The following is a 21514-nucleotide window of genomic DNA, read 5'->3' as shown; positions in this document are numbered from 1 at the left end:
TCTAGGGAAATGATATATTTGCCTCCCTTATCTTCCCCGGGCCACTCCTTTGTAGTGTAAAAAGAGTAGGCATAAAAGGGGAGGCGAATGCATCACTTACCATTTCAGCCGACCCCAATCCATTTCCAAATGTCATATGGGCCTGTTTGATTGTACATTTTGTAGGACTTTACCAGTGGTTTACCATTAACGTTATTCATGCTACTTCTTGTTGCAAAAATGAGCCAAAAATCTGGTAAGACTACTTTCCCACTATTCCACTTGTCAGTTCATTGTATGCCACTAAGAAGCTTTTAAAGTGAGTTTTTTTTGTGGTAGTCTCTCTCTCTCTCTCTCTCTCTCATCACCCTTGACATCCCAACATACCATTGGGTTCTACTATACCAGAAGATCACAACTCCCTATCCTACATGTTGTCTGTTTACCTAGTAAACTACGCATCCAAACATACCCCATTCTAGGTCGACTCTCAGCTTCTAATGGGTAGTGTAAGTCACCAGTAATTCTTTTTGTGGGGGGGGATTTGCCAGATGTAAGCTTCCACCTCCCTCGCTAAGGTTTGTTCATTTAGACAGGAAGTGAGATATCTTGGAATCATGTAATGGGTTTCTGAAATCAATGATTTTTGAGCCATCACAGTTTTATTTTTTAGAGATCTTAGCTTCGGATCAATATATTTGATTCAACTGATGGTTGTATTATTCTCATCGCTGATCGAGAAAAGGGAAATGGTCAATATTTTTTTTCAAAGTAGGCTCATTACTTTTTGGCTGTTTTTCATGTGCATTTGCAAGTGTTTAGGTAAGGTGTTCTTCCTAGCTGTTGTATGGAGCACCCTACAAAAATTTACCACACAAAATGTATTGGATACAGTCGTATTTTTATTAGCTTTTGAAATATTGGAGAAATATACATTTGACGCAGAAAAAATGTTACAGAAGAGCTAATTCTCTCTTTACTATTGATGGTGAAAGTGACTGGTTTCTTAATACATTAGGGGGGGTTGTGCAATTTCTGCAACTCTGGAGTCCCAATAAGCTCGATCAAAGTGTATGTTCATTTTCCCATCAAACAAGGCATGTTTTTCAGTTGTTTCCTCAATGGGTCAAATTCTTCATGAACTTATTAGAGACGGTAGGATTTAGATTAGTGCTCTAGTTGGGGAATTACGCCAAACAAGTGGCTAGCTAGTTGTCAACCCGCCACTGCTCTACCATTTGCAATGAAAATTTGGTGCAGTTCCAAAAGCCATGAGCTGCATTTATCTAGGGGTGCACCTCGGGTCGGGTTTAACCTGAAAAAGTCATGTCGGGTTGAGTTTAGGTCAACCTGACCTGAGTGAAACCCGACATTTTTTATGGATTTTTTTTTAAGCTTAAAACCTTGGGTTGGGTCGGGTCGGGTTGGGTTGAACTTGGGTCGGGCTCGGGTTTAAAAAAATGGTTTCCTCGGTCGGGGTCGGGTTTTAAAAAAGCGTTGCGTCAGGTTGAACCTTGTGTCGGGTTGGGTCGGCCTAAACCCGACCCGAGTTGCACCTATCGATCATCTGCTTTACTTTTCTTGGGCCAGGGGAAGTGTGCCACACGCTTTTTTAGATCATTTGGCAGTACTCGGAAAGTGCCTTTGGCCTTTGCTCTTTGTTGGAGCTGTATTCGTTTTCAGCTGCCTGATTGGGGCCCACATTGTACCCGCCAAATTCAGTTTTGCAAGGCTCGCGGGGACCCACGAGACATAACTCTTAACTAGTGGAATGTGACTCAATTGCTGCCAAAAATTTCTTCAGTGTCCCACGTCAAAATGTATTTTACTACAGTACGATATTATTTTCCGTACTTACTAAATATGAGCAGTTTTTTTCAGTATACAAAATAAAATAGGGAAGTTATATATTCGTCCCTTTTTTTTAATTTGGGGCAGCCCCCACTAGTGTATTTTCGACAACTCTTTTACACTAGAGGAGGCTGCCCCAAATAAAAAATGGGGGAATATTTCATTTCTCAATTAAAAAAAAACTAGCGGGGCTCACATTATTTGGTGATCTAAATTACTCAAACCCTAGCGTGGGTCCATCTTTCTTTTGTAGATTAAAAATGGGCATTTATAATTTTAATTGCTTTAATTCTTCACGGGATCATGACAAAGACACATTAAATAGTGGGGAGTGATAAATCGACTCCCCAAATTGATGAATCGACTCCCCATGTGTCTTTCTCTCTCCTCTAGGTTAGAAACAGAAAGAAGAGAGAGATAGACACATGGGGAGTCGATTTATCACTGCCCTGACCGAATAAGACCCAATTGAGATGGCATTCAAATGGATCGCGACACAGACATAGGTGGATCAAACTCAATATTCAGTCCTAGGAGCGGGGTCCATAGTGGCCCCGGCCCTTACAACACGACACCGGTACGTTCTTGTAAAATGACTAAAGTACCCTTCGCATTTCTAATGATGATGATTAAATTATTAGTGATGAGTATGATCCTTAGTCCTTACCATTGCATTGAGATCTTTTCCAATTGGGTGGAAATCGTTGCTATAGTATTCGTCTACTTATTAACAGTACCGGCTATCTTTTGTACAATGGTGTGTTCAATCGACGTAATTATTTTTGTTGTCATCTCCCAAGGTGGGCCCGTCAAAATTAAGGGTAATTTAGGGAAGTGACAAATTCAGTAGAAATGGCTGTAAATTTTCCGTTCCTTTTCCGACTCAATGGATATACATATATAGGTACTTTATAAACTGTAATCCAAAATCCAAGACCACCAAATCAACCCACATAAATGGAATAGAGAAACTCAACTAAAGCAATCGGATTCTGAATTGGGTTAATGGTTTTAGGATCTGGGTTCTGATTGTTTTCTCGTTTCTTGCCTCTTTGAGCTCTCCAACATCATTTTGGTCGGGAATTTTGGAGAAAACCAATGGCGACCAAGAGATCTCTTCTTTGTTTTGTAAACAGGGTTTCTGGGAGGAGTTTCAGTGCTCTTCCTCAAGGCAGTCCCTCCTCTTCTGAAGAGCTAATGAAGTTTGAATATGAATACAGTGCCCACAAGTAGTTTTCTTTGATTTTTTTTCTTCTTTGTATGATATGCCCTTCATTTGGTTTTATACTATGTTTCAAGGATTGTTTATTTTTCTCTCTTCTTTTCAGAATGTCTTTTTCCTTTATATAGATTTGATTATTTATCTGATTTATTATCTTTTCAGTTATTCCTATTTGTGTTGGTTTAGTTCACTTTATGTTTCGTAAAGTGTCAGCTGTCGCATTTTGCTGTGGTTTGATAAGAGAGATCACGGCTCTTTTTTTTGTTTTTCTGTTAAGATATTGTTGCATTAGGATAATTTCTATTGTTGTTATCTCACCTGATTGCTGATTGATCTTATAGAGAATTTGAGGATAGTGAGTTTCTAGTTTGATCACGTTCAATCGGAGATAGCCATGAACTTTTACTTATTTTGCTAAGCCTCGAATTCAGGTTTATGGTGTTTGAGTGCAGAGTAAATAGTTAATTGCAATCAAGGAAAAAGACTATATAAAGACAGTTTTACTTGATTTATGTTACCACTCTTCCATCAGCTTAGACATTGTACAAATTAACTCAGTAGAAGCTCTAAACACCTAGTACAGTTTGGATCTTGTGATCCTACTATCATCTCTTCCATTTTTCATGTTAGTTATCTCATACAGTCAATTCTTTTGTAGTAGAACTATTATTGATAAAAAAAACTGATGGGAATCACAAGCTTGGCTCAGTCAGTTCAGGTAAAGTAGATTTGGATCTGATTCAAACAAGTTATAGATGTTGTTATGTATGAAACTGAGCAGAGTAGGCATTTTTTGTCTGTTTGCACTGTCTATAGACTTTGTAAAGTTAAAAAAAAAGGAAGTGTAAATATTTGTAAATGTGTTATAATGTATACAAATTTTTTCAACTAAAATATTCATTGTGAGATTGTATAAATCCTTGTAAGCATGTCAAAATCCTACAACTCATTTTACATTTTTTAGATGTATAGTAGGTGCTATAATAATTTATGATCCAATACTTTATAATCTCTAATAGTTAATGATAAGTACCAGGAGCGACCATCATTCCATTACAAATAATTTATGGCAAATAATTTATAATCTATAAATTATTGTAATTTCTACAAAATCCGGAAAATACTATGAGGTTTGTCAGAATTTTCAATAATCACCCTTTTTGGACATGTACTATATAGTTTTCATTATTTATGGAGAACTGTGTATGTATCTATAAGGAGCCTAGAAATAAAATTTAAAGGAGAAATAATTAGGGAAAAACATTATCTATTCGAGATCAAGGTAATAAGTCAAAAGATATATTTTTATTGTTTTGGGCCCAAAGTGCAAATTGCTTCTATTATTTTGAAGAATGTTGTATTTCCTTGCAAGGAGCTTCTTTTGCACATGTGTAAGGTTTCCCATGGAAGATTCTCCATCATTCTCAGACAAGATCAAATAAACTGCCACAGGAGTTAATTTGTTATGGTAGAACTCCTTTGTAGTTCAACCAGAAAGCCGCTTCTGCTTCATTGAAGAGTTTGACTTGTACTTCTCTACTAATGGCATCATGTTGCTCTTTAGTAAATTTGACTTTCCCGCTAGCTTGGCTTTAAATTGAAATTACTCAGATTCACCACCTATAGACCTTTGGTCATTGGTTTGATTTTCTAGAGCCATTTTTTTATCAACCTCAAATAACCTCTAGATATTGTCTTCATATTCTAAAAAAGTTTAGATGCGAATTTCTTAAAATAAATTTTAGTTCAAGGAAGCAGGATTCTTCCCTGGAGCCTTCGATTCCCGCTCTGGCAACCTTGAGCAGGATTCTTCCCTGGGAGCCTTCGATTCCCGCTCTGGCAACCTTGTTTTAGTTTAGCCTCATTTTTATTCATAAAATGTAGCAATTTAAGTTTCCTAGGTTATATGACTTATCTAATGAAGGTAGAAATCAAGTGTTGAACTGTTGATAGCCTTCCTATGAATGTGAATATTAAAGTTTTCTTCTTATTTAGCACAGTTTCAATCGGAATGAACATTAATCTATATATTATTCATTTACAATTAGAAAGAAACTATCAGAGAGATTATCATATTTTATATTCCCTAATATTTAATACCAAACCTGTCCACCATGGATACACATCATTAGCTAATTTAGAATAGATTTACATTAAACAATTTGAAGGCTTTGTACACGAGCCCATTTGTGTCTTTAAGCAGTATGTCTATAGAAGTTCTAATTTCTACTAAATTTTCCAAACTAGGCATGCTTGACTACACATAACAGAGCACTGTTCTTGAAGTTGCTGCCTTACTCTTTCAGGGTGAGGGAATATTTTAGGGTGATTTCCCTGAGTAATTACATAAATAAACGATATATTTGTCAAAAGCATCTGAATGTTGTGGGATTTGGATTCTTCAAGTACGTTGTCTTGGGGCCCACAAGACAGTTTGTCGCTTATTAACTTGATCTTTGATCATCTATCAAGATGCAAATCTCAGACCTATTGTTGATGTATTAGTTTAAATCCAGGACCTTATTGTTTAAGAAGGGTATCTTATTCTCCCATTTATTTGTGATGTCTTCAACATCTGATCTTCATGGAATCTGCCATGCCTTTTTAAAATAAAATAAAATTAGGCCTACCAATTATTAATCTAAAGAAGGTTACCTTATTTCAAGTGAACTTTTTCTTTAAGAGGTCTTTGAGATCTGCCTTCATGACAGAAAGAAAAAGAATCTCTTGGTGTCTGCAAGGTCATTTGTTTTTCGAAGTCACAATAATTTGATGCCCATAACCATGGAAATCCAGCTTAGGACTAGCTGGAGCGAACTCCTTTTGGCATGTTAAGTAGGATTCATTCTACAAGATGCGATGCACAATTTTTGGGTTCTCGATAACTTTGGTAACTTCAAATTTTATTGATAAATAATGATTAGCTCAAATTTTTGCTACTTTTTCTTGTGAGCTCTTCTGGCTTGTATCTGTTTTTCCTTTATTTACTGTTACCTTTTGTGATGCAAGTTTCATTTTTAATTTGTTACTCCATCAGTTCAGACTTTGGAAATTGATAGGTGTGTATATTCCATTAAGTTGGTTTCTGTGCTAAAACTGCAGTTACCATCCAATTCCCGTGGTTGTTTCTCAAGCCAAGGGTACATGTATATGGGATCCAGAAGGTCACAAATACTTAGATTTTCTCTCTGCTTATTCTGCAGTCAACCAGGTTAGCATTACTTTTTCAAGTTACTTCTATCATTTGAATTACCATTTTGGCCTATTTGATTTTTGCTTCAGAAATTAATTAAATTCCCCTCTCTATGCTGCAGGGACATTGCCATCCAGAAGTCACAAAAGCCTTGGTTGAACAAGCAGAAAAACTTACTCTTAGCTCTAGAGCTTTCTATAATGATAAATTTCCTATCTTTGCAGAACGTCTGACTCGCATGTTTGGATATGAAATGATGCTGCCAATGAATACTGGTGCCGAAGGCGTGGAAACAGCTCTGAAATTGGCAAGAAAATGGGGCTATGAAAAGAAAAAAATACCCAAGGATGAGGTACGCTGATACAGAATGTCTATTAACGAAATAGTTGTATCCTTTATGTTGAAATCCTTATATTAACTATGAGAATAACCTTGGCAATGCACATGAGAATGACAACAAAAGAAAGATACAAGGAAAAAAGTAGGAAAATTGACAAAAACATGAAATTGGAACTTGGAGTTCTAATAAAACTTACACCAGCCTTAAACTTACACACATTCGCTCACTTACGCTGTCCCCCCCCAATGAGATGGGGAATTAGTCACCTCTTTTTTGATTACCTTCCTCGCGCCCAACATGGAAGTATTGGAAAAACTCATACACCAACGAGTAAAATCTCCTTGTGCTTCAGGACCCCATAATAGCAACAAAGAATGTGCTAAACTATTAGCAGGAGTAGAAACTGCAGGCTATTTATATCAGTCAATTACGATTACGGTATTACGATTCATAATTTGAATAAGAAAGAATTGTTATGTTATCTGTTTCCGCCCAGCTAACGCGTGAAACACTCCGCAACAATGACACTGTGAAAAAAAAGAAAGGGGCTGGTGAGTTCAAACTTCACGTTGATGGGGCGTTAGGAATTGAAATGTTAAAATATACAAATTTTATTAAGTTAGCTACTGAAATGTTAAAATACATATTTTTAATAATTAGGAGAGGTAGTGAAAGCATGTATTTGAAAAGAACTTGGGATTATTAACTTAAATTGACAGAGGAAAATCATATATTTTCAATAAAAAGGAGAAAATCTTATTAATTGTCAAACAAAGAATCATGTGATTTTTTAATACATGAGAGAGAGGGAGGGAGGAGCTATCTATAGAAAATGGATATTTGAAAAGGGCTTGGGATTTTTAAGGTTATTGAAAGGGGAATTGTATATTTTTTCAATAAATTAGAAAAATTGATGAAGTGGTTATGTTTGGTAAGCAAATCTTAGTAACTGTTGGAACAAAGAAGCTTACGACTTTTTAATACATGGGTGAGGGGGGGAGGCAGGGTTTTTTCCGTTCTCAAGGTAACTAGTTTGAGAGACCTTAATGCATGAGAAAACGGTTGGTGGGGTTGTGACTGACAGAATTGGTTGATTTTTTGGTAGGAAATGGAGAGGAGAGGGTGGTATATTATATGCTGCTTGTTGTATCCTCCACCTCTGTCTCTCTGATCCGACAATCAGGTTGTACATTGTGTGGGTAGAGTAGGGTCTTAGGATCACACATAAAATGGTTTTGCTTTTAGTTAATAACACATTGGTAGGAAGTTTTGTGCTTTCTCTGTTAACATTAAGAGCTGCCATACATATGGTAAGTCCTGAATCTTTTGGGTGGATTCTCTTTGTTCTTTGCATTTTCTCTCTCTTGAGGTCCTTACCAATTCTGGGATCCTGTTACTTCTTCTGGCACACTTGGATTTTCAGTCTCTCAAAGAAGTATCCTCCTTTTGTAAATCGACTTCTGCGTACTCTTGAAAAAAAAAGGAGCAAGGATGGCTTACTATCTCTGGTTCATAGCAACTAATAAGAAGCTAAAGAATACATACTGACATTAGATGAAGAAATGCATGTGCAAATTGAGGCTTTTCATTTTCATTTTGAATGTAAATGGCATGAAAAGAGATAATTATATTTTAGCAACTAAATGGTGATATCGTGAAACACCTTCTAATTGTTATCTTAATTGAGGGATTTAATCCTTTGCAGGCTATCATCGTTTCCTGCTGTGGGTGTTTCCATGGTCGCACCTTGGGTGTGATTTCTATGAGCTGTGACAATGATGCTACTCGTGGTTTTGGACCCTTGTTGCCGGGCCATCTAAAAGTTGATTTTGGTGATGCAGATGCACTTGAGAACATATTTAAAGGTCTGTATTATAACACAAATATCTCCGATATTTTCAAATTATCGCATTTTTATTGCGACATTTTGATAAAACGACAAAATCCCAAACTAATCCCAAGATTTTAAAAATGTAGAGATATTTTCGTTTTTATTATAAAATATCCCGATAATATTGCGATATTATCCCTATATTTTTACAATATTTTTATTTTAAATATTTTCATAAATTTAATATTTTTATATATTTTTGAAATAATTTTATTTTTACCGTTTTTCCCGATATAAACCTAAAAAAAAAGATATATCCCGAGATTTTCCCTTGCCGCAAAATTCCCGAGAACGACATTTGTGACATAGGGTCTGTAAGATCGTCTCCTCTGCCATGGTGGATGTTATACTTTTTTATTTGTTAGAATCAGATGTGGTGCATCTAGAATCTATGGTGTTTCAAGTCTATAATTTGCTGTTTTTGTTTGGAGTTTTTCAGCACATGCAGATCTGATAGCTGGATTTCTATTTGAACCCATCCAAGGAGAGGCAGGGGTAAGTATGCTTAGGAACTTTATGATAATTTACTTGCATCAACATTAAGAAACTCATTGAGTCTGACTAGGTACTCGGCTGAGTTGACCTGTTCTGATCAGGCTCCGATTATGAGTTGAATCTCTGATCTTTATAATATTTGGCAAGTTGTTTATGCACTTGACCAAGCAGTGCTTATTCAGGCTTCCATCAATTCCAAGGTTTTGAACATCGCTTTGAACTATTTAACTAGGTTGTCTTAAATATTATCCAGGCTTTTGTTGGTTCCTGGTCTGTCTTTTGAAATTGTTAAAGGCTATAAGCACCCTAGGATATGGAACTAAGTCCATTTCTCTCACCATGTTGGGATTAGACCCATTATAATTCCTCAGGAGCTTTTGTTTTCTAGACTAGATGTGGCTTTAATACTGACTGAGTATGCTTGACACTGTCCATCTTTTGGTATTCTATGTTTTATTTCAGGTAACATGTTTTTGGGTTTTTGTTTCATATTTGCAGGTTATTGTTCCACCTGATGGTTACCTAATAGCTGTTAGAGACCTCTGCTCGAAATATAATGTTCTGATGATAGCAGATGAAATACAAACCGGCATTGCACGCACAGGAAAAATGCTGGCATGTGACTGGGAAAACATCCGGCCGGACGTTGTTGTAAGCCATAGTTTTATCTTAATGAATTCCCATCTACTGGACAAGGACGTGACACTTAAAAGTTTTTTAAGCTGTTTCCATTCAGTGCAGATACAAGTGTTGACATGATAGGTCATAAGAACATGGCTTTAGTTTTTTTCTATGGTGTTTTAATATTTTTAATATTTTATTTTTCTAATGTATCCTTTTGTTATTCATAACTGAACATTTATATAGCATAATTACATGTGTCTGGATAGGCACTTAGGTGTTTCAAATGGCTTTAAGTCAGTGTCCGATACTAACACATGCCCTTTCTTTGTTATATGAACAGCTGGAATTATTTTCCCAGCTGATTGAAAGCTTCAATTTTCCTCATTTCTCTGATTTCTAACGAGATTTTTTTTAAATGTTTGAACCAGATACTAGGAAAAGCTTTAGGCGCTGGAGTCATACCCGTTAGTGCGGTGCTAGCTGACAAGGACATCATGCTATGTATTCAACCAGGAGAGCATGGAAGGTTTGCATTTTTCCAGTGTCGTCCAATTTTCATGAATTTCATTTTTAATAATCCATTTACAGGCAGTGATCAGATGGTTAGGAATGTCTGATCTCTGCAATATTTTCAATGGGCCCATCCTCACAGTGGTCACTGGGTGTATGGCTCACAACACTGTAATGTGCACATGTGCGATGAGGATTAGGCATCGTAGAGCGGGTGACCTTCCTTATCCCCTTTCAAAATATTGTTGCATTGGACATGTGTGAGGCACATGTGAACACTGCTATAGGGAGAAAATATTTATTTTTCTTTCTTTTTTTAAAATAATTTTTGCTTGATATTTGTATATACAATAATAACCTTTACTACTACTACTATCTCAAAATGCATTTTTTCTATCTACTATGATTTTGAAATAGCATTTCTATACTAAAATCAGAAGATTCAGAAGGAAATTTAAAATATAACCTGAAGGGGAAACTAATGAGATGATACAATACGAGAATCTTTCTTATTCCTGTGTTCCACAGTCTATTCAGAATCTGTTTCTCTTTCACTTCTAGTTATTCTTATCGTGAGTTACATCATGGGAATTGATATTTTCCTTTGATTTAATTATCATCAGTACCTTTGGCGGAAATCCTTTGGCAAGCGCAGTAGCAATTGCTTCGCTGGATGTGATAAAAAATGAAAGACTCGATGAGAGGTATGAATTTATGATATCTTTGGACCCAAGCTACAGTACCAATAGTTCTCCATATTTTTTTATACTCTGGTATTTATTATTGCTATGAGTTGGTTGTCGCTCTTTGGATGATAAATCAAAGGGTATGCATTAGGCCCAAACACGTGTACAGGTGTTAGAAAAGGACAAAGGGACACTAGCCATAGTGACCCAAAGACTCTATGAGCTGAAACTTTAATGTAGCCATGATGACATCAAAGGATATATTATTCTACTATATTAGTTCATGAAGGTAGAGACTATACAAAATCTACTGATAAATAGAAACATTTTAAATATTGTAAGAAGTATTAAACAATTCAAATAATCAAGAAAAAATACAAATAAACAAGAAAAACAGAGAAAATTAGAGAACATAGATTGAAGCTTATTCATCTAGCAATAGGTATTCAGCCAGGTGGCAACGCACGGAAGTGTAGAACTCGTTGTGATGGTTGACCCAGAAGATCATTCTTTGGTTTTTTACTGGTCTAGGAGCATGCTTCTAGCCACCCCCTTAATTGATTGATTCTATGTAATGCAAGTAGGGACCCCTGGTCCCCAATGTAATTTTCATTGTATCAATGAAATTGTCAATTTAAAAAAAAAAAGGCTTATTCATCTAGCTTATGTCACAATTTTTGTTGTTGTTGTGGAAATGGAAAAGATGTGTTCCTGTGTTGAAGCTAAGCTGCTATACTTAACTCAGCACGCTAGAGATAAAAGAAATGTTTCTGTTTATCCTTTTAGGAGTTATTTTGACAAAGGATGGATGCATCTTTTTTAGAAATTTCATGATAATAATGGTTATCCGAATTATTTTCTTATGGTTTATGTAATTAAATTATGACGTTTCTTTCTTTTTCTGTTACCATTATGCAGAGCTGCTAAGATGGGGCAGGAGTTCAGGCATCAACTAATGAAAGTACAAGAACAATTCCCACAGATAATAAAAGAAGTGCGAGGAAGAGGATTGCTCAATGCAGTGGAGTTGTACAACAAAGCTCTATTCCCTATCTCTGCTTATGATATCTGTCTGATGTTGAAGGAGAGAGGAATTCTTGCTAAGCCCACACACGACACCATAATCCGATTAGCACCTCCACTCTCCATAAGGTACTCCTTTTGGGTTTTGATAAGTTCCATGGTGTGAACTGACCTCGTTATCCTACTTAGGGTTGATATAGAGAACAAATTTCTCCAGTTAAGTAGGAAAAAGGAAGAATTTGAAACTTCCCCTTAGATATGCACATTCAAATTACAACACTCTTGCACCATGCATTGGAATTCAAAGCCTACCAGTCCCACTTTTCTTACACTAACATGGACGACTTTTGGTGATTGTGGATTACTTTGTTTCTTTGGATTATGATACCAAGTCATGTGAAGATAGTATGAGATCATCCATGGATGAATATAAAGGAGAAAGTGACGTTAATTGATAGAGACCCTTTTTCCTTATTTGAAGAATTTTTTTTTTTTTTTTTTTGAAATGATAATATATAGAAAAAGGGATCCGAGATGGACCACCAGAGATACAAAGATAAAACTAGAATCTTAATACAAGAAAAACAGGAAAAGAAACATCAAAGTAACAGCCCCTTTTTCTCACGGAGGAAGGAAGTCGAACCACTCCAGCCCTTCTCTTGCAACCACCAGATTTAGCGAGGGAATCCGCCTCTCCATTTGCTTCACGCCTAACATGCTTACAAACCATATCGGATTCTGAGATAAGATCATGAATTTCCTCAAAATAGCTTAAAAAACGCCACGGAGGAACCACTCGGCCCGATAACCAACCGATAAATTAGAAGAGTCTCCTTCCACAATTGTCCTATCATAGGAATCAACACTTAGAAGCTTAATCCCCTGATATGCCGCCCTTACTTCCGCTTCAGACGAATCAGATCTTCCAATGGGACCTGCGAAAGCCCACAAAACGCTCCCTTGGGAGTCCCTAAGAAGGCCTCCAATCCCACCTGGACCCGGATTTCCAAAACATGACCCATCAAAATTTAATTTAGTAAAACCTTCAAGGGGAGCTTCCCATTTCAGATTTCTCTTTGGACGACTCATACCTTCAGAGCACACCGAGCGCCAACCCTTCCAAAGATCGAAAGCTGAGACGAACTTAAACAAAGGAATGCTTTTTACCCAAAAAATGACCAGCGCTATGATTTTATTATATAACCAATCTGCTGAGTTTGCGGATCCTTCGAAAACTCTCGAGTTTCGTTCCTTCCAAATGACCCACCATAATGCAACCAAGCATAACCTCCAAAGCATCTTACCTTTTTTCTTCCAAGGGACAAAATCCCAGCTCGAGAAGAGATCGGCTAAGGACTTGGGGAAGACCCAACAAATCCCAAACCTGCCCAGAATTAAAGCCCAAATCACCCTTGATATCTTACAATGGATAAACAGGTGGTCAATCGATTCCCCATCCTCCAAACAAAACGGGCAATGATCCACCAAACACATACCTCGCTTTCGTAAAAAATCGATGGTCTGAATCCTCCCATTACACACCGCCCAACTAAAGAAAGATACCGAAGGAGGGCTCAGAAACTTCCAGACCGCAGCAAAACTAGGGGATTCAGGAATAGGTAATAACCGATAGTAAAAGGATTTCACGGAAAAAACCCCAGAAGGATGCCAAATCCAGACCCGTTTATCCACCCCACTTTTTTTAATATAGCACCCCTCAATGAGGTGAAGCAACTGAGAGATATCCGCCAATTCTCGCTCAAAAAAATTTCTTCTGAAACAAGGGAACCATATTACCCGATTGTGACTTCTTTCAAAGCAAGCAGCAACCGTCACGTCTTTGATCGAGGCCACTGAGAACAATCCAGGGAACAACACTGCCAAAGGATCGGATGAGCACCAAGGGTCCGACCAAAATCTAATTCGATCACCCGAGTAGACTTTAAACCTGATTCCGGCCTCAAAATTTTGCTTGAGCCTCAAAATATTACGCCAAATGGTCCTTCCTTGCTTACCATACTTATCATCCGAACACCAGCTGCCTTGTAAGAAGCCATACTTGCTCCCGACAACTTTCACCCATAGCGACGACTGTTCCAAACCAAATCGCCAGAGCCATTTGCCCAAAAGGGCACGATTAAATTCTTTTAAGCGCCGGATTCCCAACCCTCCATTCTTTATAGGAATACAAACCTTTTCCCATTTGACTAAAGGAATTCCTCCTTTCGGGGAAGACCCACCCCACAAAAATCTTCTTTGAAGCATTTCAATTTTGAAGATAACACTCACCGGGCAGCTGAAAAGTGACAGATAGTATATAGGAATGTTAGCCAAAACTGCTTTGACTAAAACTAATCTGCCACCTTTCGACATAAGGTTTCTTTTCCAGGTTTCCAACCTTCTTTCAATTCTCTCTACAATAGGATTCCATATCTCCTTTCCCGGCCTCCCCACCCCCAAAGGGAGACCAAGATATGATGAAGGAAAAGTCTCCAACTTGCATCCCATCACACCTGCAAACTCGATAGCTTCTGATGAAGGAATATTTATAGCAAACAAGCTGGATTTCTGGAAATTTGATCTTTGCCCAGTAATCATCTCATAGCATCTTAGCAAAGCCTTCAAATTTAAAATCTTCTCTCTGACAGGGGCACAGAACAATAATGTATCATCAGCGAATTGCAGGAGCGACACTTCAACTCTGTCACGACCAATGATGAAGCCCTCCAGCAGACCCCTACTGCTTCCTTTTACCATCAACCTATTGAGAGACTCCGCAACAATTAGAAAAAGAAACGGAGATAATGGATCCCCCTGCCTGAGCCCTCTAGATGACTTAAAAAAGCCTTTTGGCGACCCGTTTACCAGGACATAGAACCATGCCGAGGAAATGCAGCGTCTCATCCAGCTTCTCCAACGGTTTCCAAAACCCATTCTCCCTAGAATATAATCCAGACACTCCTAGTCCACTCTATCATAGGCTTTCTCCATGTCGAGCTTACATAGAACTCCCCCAGAGCCACTTCTTGAATATGAGTCAATAACTTCGTTCGCAATTAAAGAACAATCCAAGATTTGCCTTTTACTAATAAAGGCACTCTGCGTATCTGAGATAACAAATGGAAGCACAATTTTAATCCTGTCTGCTAATACCTTTGCTAACACCTTGTATAGGCAACCAACCAGGCTGATTGGACGAAAATCAGACACCCTGGATGCACCCTTGATTTTAGGAATTAATGTTATAAAGGTAGCCCCGGTGCTCTTATCAAGACCCATACCTTCAAAGAACTCCTTGAAGAATCGAAATATATCCATTTTAACTACCGACCAACCGGATTGAAAGAAGGCTAAGCAGAAGCCATCCGGACCAGGCGCTTTGTCCTTGGGAATTGAGAACAATCCTTTCTCAATTTCCTCCTCCGAAAAAGGTTGTTCCAAACTCGAACTGGCTTCCAGATTTAAGCTATTAAACTCCACACCCTCCGGAATAGGACGTAAAGATCCTTCAGAAGCATATAACTTAGTATAAAAGTCTACGATAGCTGAGGACACCTCTTCTTTAGTATTCCTCTTGATTCCATTCACAGATAAAGACTCAATTCTATTTGATCTTCTTCTAACACTAGCCATCGCGTAAAAGAAAGCCGAGTTCTTATCTCCCTCTTTCAGCCATCTCACCCTTGATCTTTGCCTCCATGAAATTTCTTCCCGCAGCAGCAACTCTTTATGTTCCTGTTTGGCTTTTCCCATCTCTGCCCAATCCACGTCGAAGCTTAAACCACATTCCTCCAAAGCTATCAATTCTTTAAAGCGATTCTCCAACCACACCTTCCTACCTTGATGTAGATGATTTTGTTGCTTAGACCAAACTTTTAAATTGTGCTTCACAAATCTAAGTTTTTTCCCTATCACCACATCTGCAGGCCCCTCCACATTACATGAGGACCACCAACTCCCCAATCGATCCTCCATTTTTGGAAATTGAAACCATGCCATTTCAAATCTAAAAGGAGGAGGACCCCACGACTCTAAGCGCGGGTCAAGAAGGAGAGGGCAATGATCCGATACTGAATGCACTAGAGCTCTGGAAAAACTCTCAGGAGCCATACCCAACCATTCAGAGCTTACAAGGAATCTATCCAACCTACTTCTGCTAGAGCCCCTAGCCCAAGTAAAATAAGCTCCCGACATAGATATATCAATTAGTTCAAATTTTGCAATGAATTCGGCGAATGCTTTGATGTGAGAGTTAGATCTCGCACAGCCCATTCTTTCGCCCACCTCTTTAACCTCATTGAAGTCCCCCCAATACACCAAGGAATGGACCAGAAATCCCTAACCTTCTCTAATTCTTCCCACAACAGATTTTTTTCTTCTCTCAGAACCGGTCCATAAACCCCTGAAAACATCCACATCGAATGATCCTCCTTTTTTAAGACCACCGACAGAGAAAACCTACCCCTCCATACATCCTGAAGCCGCCAGACATTTTCATTCCATGTTACTAAGATCCCACCCGAGGCTCCAGACGATCCCACAAAAGAAAAATCCCAGACCCCTTGAACTCCCAAACCTTGTACAATTCTTCGATTTATAACCTCCATTTTTGTTTCCTGTAAGCAGATAAGATTTGGTTTGAACTGTCGAACCAACTCCTTAACGTGAATTCTCTTCTCCTGATGATTCAGGCCATTAACATTCCATGATAGTATTTTCATCACGCACCCGATATTGTAGACCGCTTTCCCCTCCTAACACTGGTATTTCTTCTCGACAAATCCACGGATTCCCCATCGATTGCCGCTTCAGGCTTGTAGATTAGATCGATCCTTAGTTTTTGTAATTCTCTATCTTTCCTGCTTGAAGACTCGCCAGCCCCCTTACCAGCTCCTTTGCGCAGAGACTCTTTCGACACCGAATCTCTCATCTCTGCTGATCGGATTTCAGAAATGAAATCTTCCTCAGGACCGGCATAAACAACACCCAAAATTTTACTAACTCCCAGGGTATGACCAACAAGGTCCTCAATAAATTTGCCTTCTATCGGATCTTCCCGAGACTCACTTTCTATTTCCAAAGAAGCCCCAGTGGGACTCAAAACCTTATCTACTATATCCGAATGAGCTGCCTTAGACAAAACTTCCGGACAACAAAAAGGATCCCCCTGACATATCTTCTTCAGACTAAGATATTTGGGTGATTTTTTCTTAAATTTTTTCCCAAAACCCTTTAACTTCATATTATCAGAAGGACGGATAAATCTCTCATTCGATTCAAGGGACAATTTAAGAACGGAGGGCATACGGAATTTCCCCATCTCATAAAGACCTAGACAATCCACTCGAATAACCAACACTGGTTGTCTTGATTGCTGATCTTTCCTCAAACCGCCGCACTCCTCGATGACGAAGCCCATCGCTCCAGATCGCATAGAAAATGACTTCCTATTCTGGGGAGCCTGATCCCCAACCAGCGAGGATACTTCCACAGACGAGCCCCCAACCTCTTGAGATCTTGTCCGGTTGCTACTCTTCTCTACCTCCATGATACTAGCTTCCTCAATATCCATATCAAAGATCAGATGCGAAGCGACATCTGCCAAAACAGCTCGTGAAACCCCAGCCGTCGAGCTCCAACCTTCAGAAGGACATTCTAGTCTCACAGATCTTTCTTCCACTGAGGACGGGGAGCAAGAAAAGTAGACCCTATCCTCTGCCCCCACTTCCAGAATATCCCTCCTGAAACTGAATGATTTTGATCGAGAGCTTTCCAAGCTTGCAAAGCAAACAGCTGAGAATGAGGCAGATCGATCTTTATTGATACTTTTTAAACCAGGCCCATTACTATTGGATCCACAGAGGCCATCTTCATTTACATGGGCCTCAGCCCAACACCCAGACGCTGCTGCAGCTGGCAAAGGACCCAACTCCCAAGGCACTCTAGTAGATATTTGAAGCGCTGGTTCCCGAGAAGGGGTCAAATCCGACTTTGTAGAAGGGCATGGAGAAAGAGCGTCGATAATATCGAAGAGGCTATTCACGTGACATGAGGGGCCCACCATCTCAGAGCAAGCAGAAATCCCTCCACAGACGCTTCGCCATCTGTACCCTATAGGAGAAACATTATTTTGAATTTCAAAACTTCCGCCCAGTGAGTCGACTCTATCTTGCACCTCATGCTGCGTAAGATAGCCTAGATCACTACCGTGAGCCGCCTCTTTCACCGGGACCTGCGTAGAACCAGAAATCTCTTCACCGATGACAAGATCCGCCTCCTTCCCGGATACCCTTTGGACAGAAATGCTCACTTTCTCCGAGAGAATCCTCACCGAATCCTCATCACCACCTACACCCTTGCTACTAGAACTAATCTCTTCGTGATCTGATCTCTCTTTTTCCTCCTTCCACGCTCGAACCCATCTGACGGCTCCATCCAAAGAGACCTGAATAGCCAGCTCCAGCCCAATACTTCCGCGAACTGAAAGTAGCATCCGAGCAACAGAATAACCCTTCCCAGCTTGACAGGATTGCCCCAGTTCCACCACCTTCCCAATTTTTTCCCCAATCCGCCGGAAGTTCTCCTCACACCACGCCTCAGGAGGCACTCCGCCAATGTTCCACCAAAGAGTATTGCCCTCTGACCTGAATTTCTGATCCCATAAGGAAATTTCCAAAAACGGTGAATTGATTGCAGTAGTCCAGATATTCATTAGCTGATGTCTGTCCACCCCCATGGGCGAGGAAATTAAAATCTCCAGCTCTGCTATTTTATATACAATAACTTCACAGTTAATACCTTTCCTACTGCTCAACCACCGTTCCATACCCATTAAATCCCTAGCCACCTAGGGGAAACTCGACCCCAAATCCCTAACTCAGCATTACAAATAGACTGTAATGGAACCACTTCCAGATTAAAACACATTCCTTCAGATATCTGAGGCTCAAAAGGAAGTGTTCTCGATAGTAGGGGTTTTTCTGCCCGAATTAGCTCCTCCTTCTTGGCCTCCATTTTCCGACCTCCTTCCTGAGCAGCCCAAACCTGGAAAGGAAGAAAATTATAATCCATGTTGGACCATATTTTCTTACACTCCCAACAACAGTTCCTTCTTTGAAAATTCCTAAAGCCACATCTACAACATCTCCAATCGCCGAATCCGCCCTCCGATCGACGACTGGAAATCCGAGCAACCCGTTTTGACCATTTGTTCTCCACCACCGCCCAAGAGTTTTCTGCAAAAACCCCTCCTAGGGGAATCCTATTAGGGCCTGTTGCTACACCCGAAGATACCCCTCCGAACCTTCCGGGCACAGACTCTGCTCCCCCACCCTTGATCATCCTTGTTTGTTTTCAGAAGATATCCACCTACCTTTAAAAAACCAGAAAATGTGCCGTCCACTGATAACTGTAAACCCACCGGAATCTGACTCTGAGCCCAGTGAAGACTCAGAAACAGAGGACGATTCCACATAAAGTTCAATAACCGAATCAGAATGGGCAGAGGTAATGGCTGAAGTGGAAGAGACACGCCGAGAAAGAGAGTCAAACACCACCCCCACGACCACCGGAGAAACTTCCCGACCACGGGATCCCACGCAGCTAACTTCCAGCTCAGAGAACCTACAAGCCAGAGGCGACCCATCCGAGAGCCACCAACAAGAGACGCGTCCAGCTTCCGGCGAGGATAGAAGCTCGTGAAAACCCCATAGTCACTCTGGTTGTCCTTCTACCCAGTGTTCAAAAACTCCTTGACTCGACAAGGAACTCCCCCGAGTCGACTCCTTTTTGCCTTGGCCGCGTTCCTCATTACACCACATCCGCATTCCGCGTTTTGCCCTACATAGTCATTAAACTCCTTCGAGTCTCCCAAGTTATGACCGCGTCAACCTCGTCAACCGCATTCTTGGCCGCGTCCGCGTTGAGTCGACAAGGATTTTTCCTGGCCGCGTTCCGCGTCAAATCCGCGTTTTTAAACACTGCTTCTACCTCTCTCTCTCTCTCACCAAGCACGTATTTGAAGAAAATTATTATATCGGTTATATTATGAGTAATGACAAAATTGCCCCTAACAACTTCGTACAAGTAATATATCACGACCCTTAAATGTTTATGATTCAAAACGAATGATTCTTTCTTTTACACCACAAATTTCTTTTATTTCTCATAACCTCGTTGGAAATGATATTGAAATTGATGGATTCCAATACCTAGAAAATTAACAGATGGAAGGGTTCATTTGCTAATCTTAGTTGGTTGGGTAAATAATTACATTTTAGTTACTAGAATCTTTTGGCTCAATAAATCAAACCCATGAATTTCTTTTATTTCTCATAATCCTTGTGGCCAAATTTATTGAGATCAATTTGGTACTCAAAACAATAAGAAATGCATAGATTCATATGCTAATCTCTCTTATCCGTGAAGTGACTGCAATTTCTTGCTACTATCATACCAACCCTTGTATTCCTTTCATTGCTTATGACCTTTTTTGGTACTTGTATTCGGATCATCAGATTTGATACATAATAAAACACGGAAATGATTGCTAATTATGTTGTTTGTTGATTAATTGCATCCCAATTAATGAAAAGTTCTTAGGAAAATTATAGCAACACTCATGTCTTTCTTTCGGTTTGTTACAATTTTTTTAGATCGATGTCTTTGATACAACCAAGTGGACTGATTCAGTTGCCAATTTATGTTGTTTTGCTGGGTAATTCTGTCTTGGTTTTATAACGTCAATAACATTTGATTTGGTTTTTGTCTTTGCTTGATGTGGGTTGTTTTCAGTTTGGAGGAGCTTAAAGAAGCATCAAAGGCATTAAGTGATGTGCTAGAACATGATTTACCAAAGAAGCAGAAACAGATGCCTAAACCAGTCTCTTCAACAGCTCCCCAACCATGTGACCGTTGCGGACGGCACACATATGCTTAATATATATCTATATATGTATGAGTTTCATTAGCATTTCTAATGCATATCCAAATATACGATCAGAAACTTGGAAGCTTTTAATAAGATCAAAGCGAAAATTGTCACAATTTACATGAAATTCGTCAACGCTTTATATTTCTCTATCACAAGTACCATGCACGTGGAATGAGAGAGTCCTTAGGTTTAAGGAGACATCGTGCTGTTGTGGAAACCTCAATTATATTGTGAAGACAGCTCAGTAAGAATGGGGAATTCTCTATATAAAATACACAGAAAGTGTCTAATACTAGCACTGCTTTTTCCCCTTTTTTCAGGTATCTTAATCCACTACATGTGGCACTTGTATGTGATCTGATTTGGTTGTCTGGTGGGGCCCATATATTGATGGTCCATAATCCAAAACCACTAATCAGGTGAGTATAATCATCTCACTTGAGAACTGAAGTGTGTAATCAGTTATAGTCAACATTTTGTTCAGTCACCCATTTGCATTTTCCAAAAGTCCATTGATTAGGTGAGATGGATCACTTAATCGGTGTTGGTTTTGTGCTATTGAGAAATTTAAATTAAGAAAGTCCTCACAAGTCTTCCCTTTATGATATTAACATGACGGACAGAAGTTCTGATCTAATGAAATCTAACCAATCATATTTTCTTTTCTTTCTCTCTTGATCTTCAAAAGATTCCTCTCATGTCACTACAAAAAATAATCATTTTGCCTTCTTTATTTGGTAGGAACTATTACTATAATAAGAGTTCCAT

At 39.1% G+C, this 21514-nt stretch overlaps 1 protein-coding gene across 1 annotated transcript; it reads left to right on the top strand.

The window, feature by feature from the left end:
• The first annotated feature begins 2738 nt into the window (after nucleotides 1-2738).
• DELTA-OAT (ornithine-delta-aminotransferase) lies at nucleotides 2739-20895 on the top strand. The gene is made up of 10 exons (XM_077397745.1): nucleotides 2739-3059; nucleotides 6155-6263; nucleotides 6367-6597; nucleotides 8291-8450; nucleotides 8916-8971; nucleotides 9470-9622; nucleotides 10024-10121; nucleotides 10729-10809; nucleotides 11710-11943; nucleotides 20608-20895. Exons 1-10 carry the CDS (start codon nucleotides 2929-2931, stop codon nucleotides 20750-20752), a joined length of 1398 nt encoding a protein of 465 aa, XP_077253860.1. The 5' UTR covers nucleotides 2739-2928; the 3' UTR covers nucleotides 20753-20895.
• Nucleotides 20896-21514: the final 619 nt, after the last annotated feature.

Source organism: Tasmannia lanceolata, unplaced genomic scaffold (genome assembly GCF_043159265.1).
Source record: "Tasmannia lanceolata isolate RefF3 unplaced genomic scaffold, GAP_Taslan_0.1 ptg000015l, whole genome shotgun sequence".
NCBI classification, from domain to species: domain Eukaryota; kingdom Viridiplantae; phylum Streptophyta; class Magnoliopsida; order Canellales; family Winteraceae; genus Tasmannia; species Tasmannia lanceolata.
Note: the sequence above shows the minus strand (reverse complement) of the source record. Positions and strands in the feature narration are given on the sequence as shown.

Bases quoted from the DNA above. Each gene is read 5' to 3' on its own strand.
- DELTA-OAT (XM_077397745.1), top strand. From the start codon at position 2,929: ATGGCGACCAAGAGATCTCTTCTTTGTTTTGTAAACAGGGTTTCTGGG. The intron at 8,451-8,915 runs GTCTGTATTATA...GGAGTTTTTCAG, and splicing joins ACTTGAGAACATATTTAAAG to CACATGCAGATCTGATAGCT. The intron at 11,944-20,607 runs GTACTCCTTTTG...GGTTGTTTTCAG, and splicing joins GCACCTCCACTCTCCATAAG to TTTGGAGGAGCTTAAAGAAG.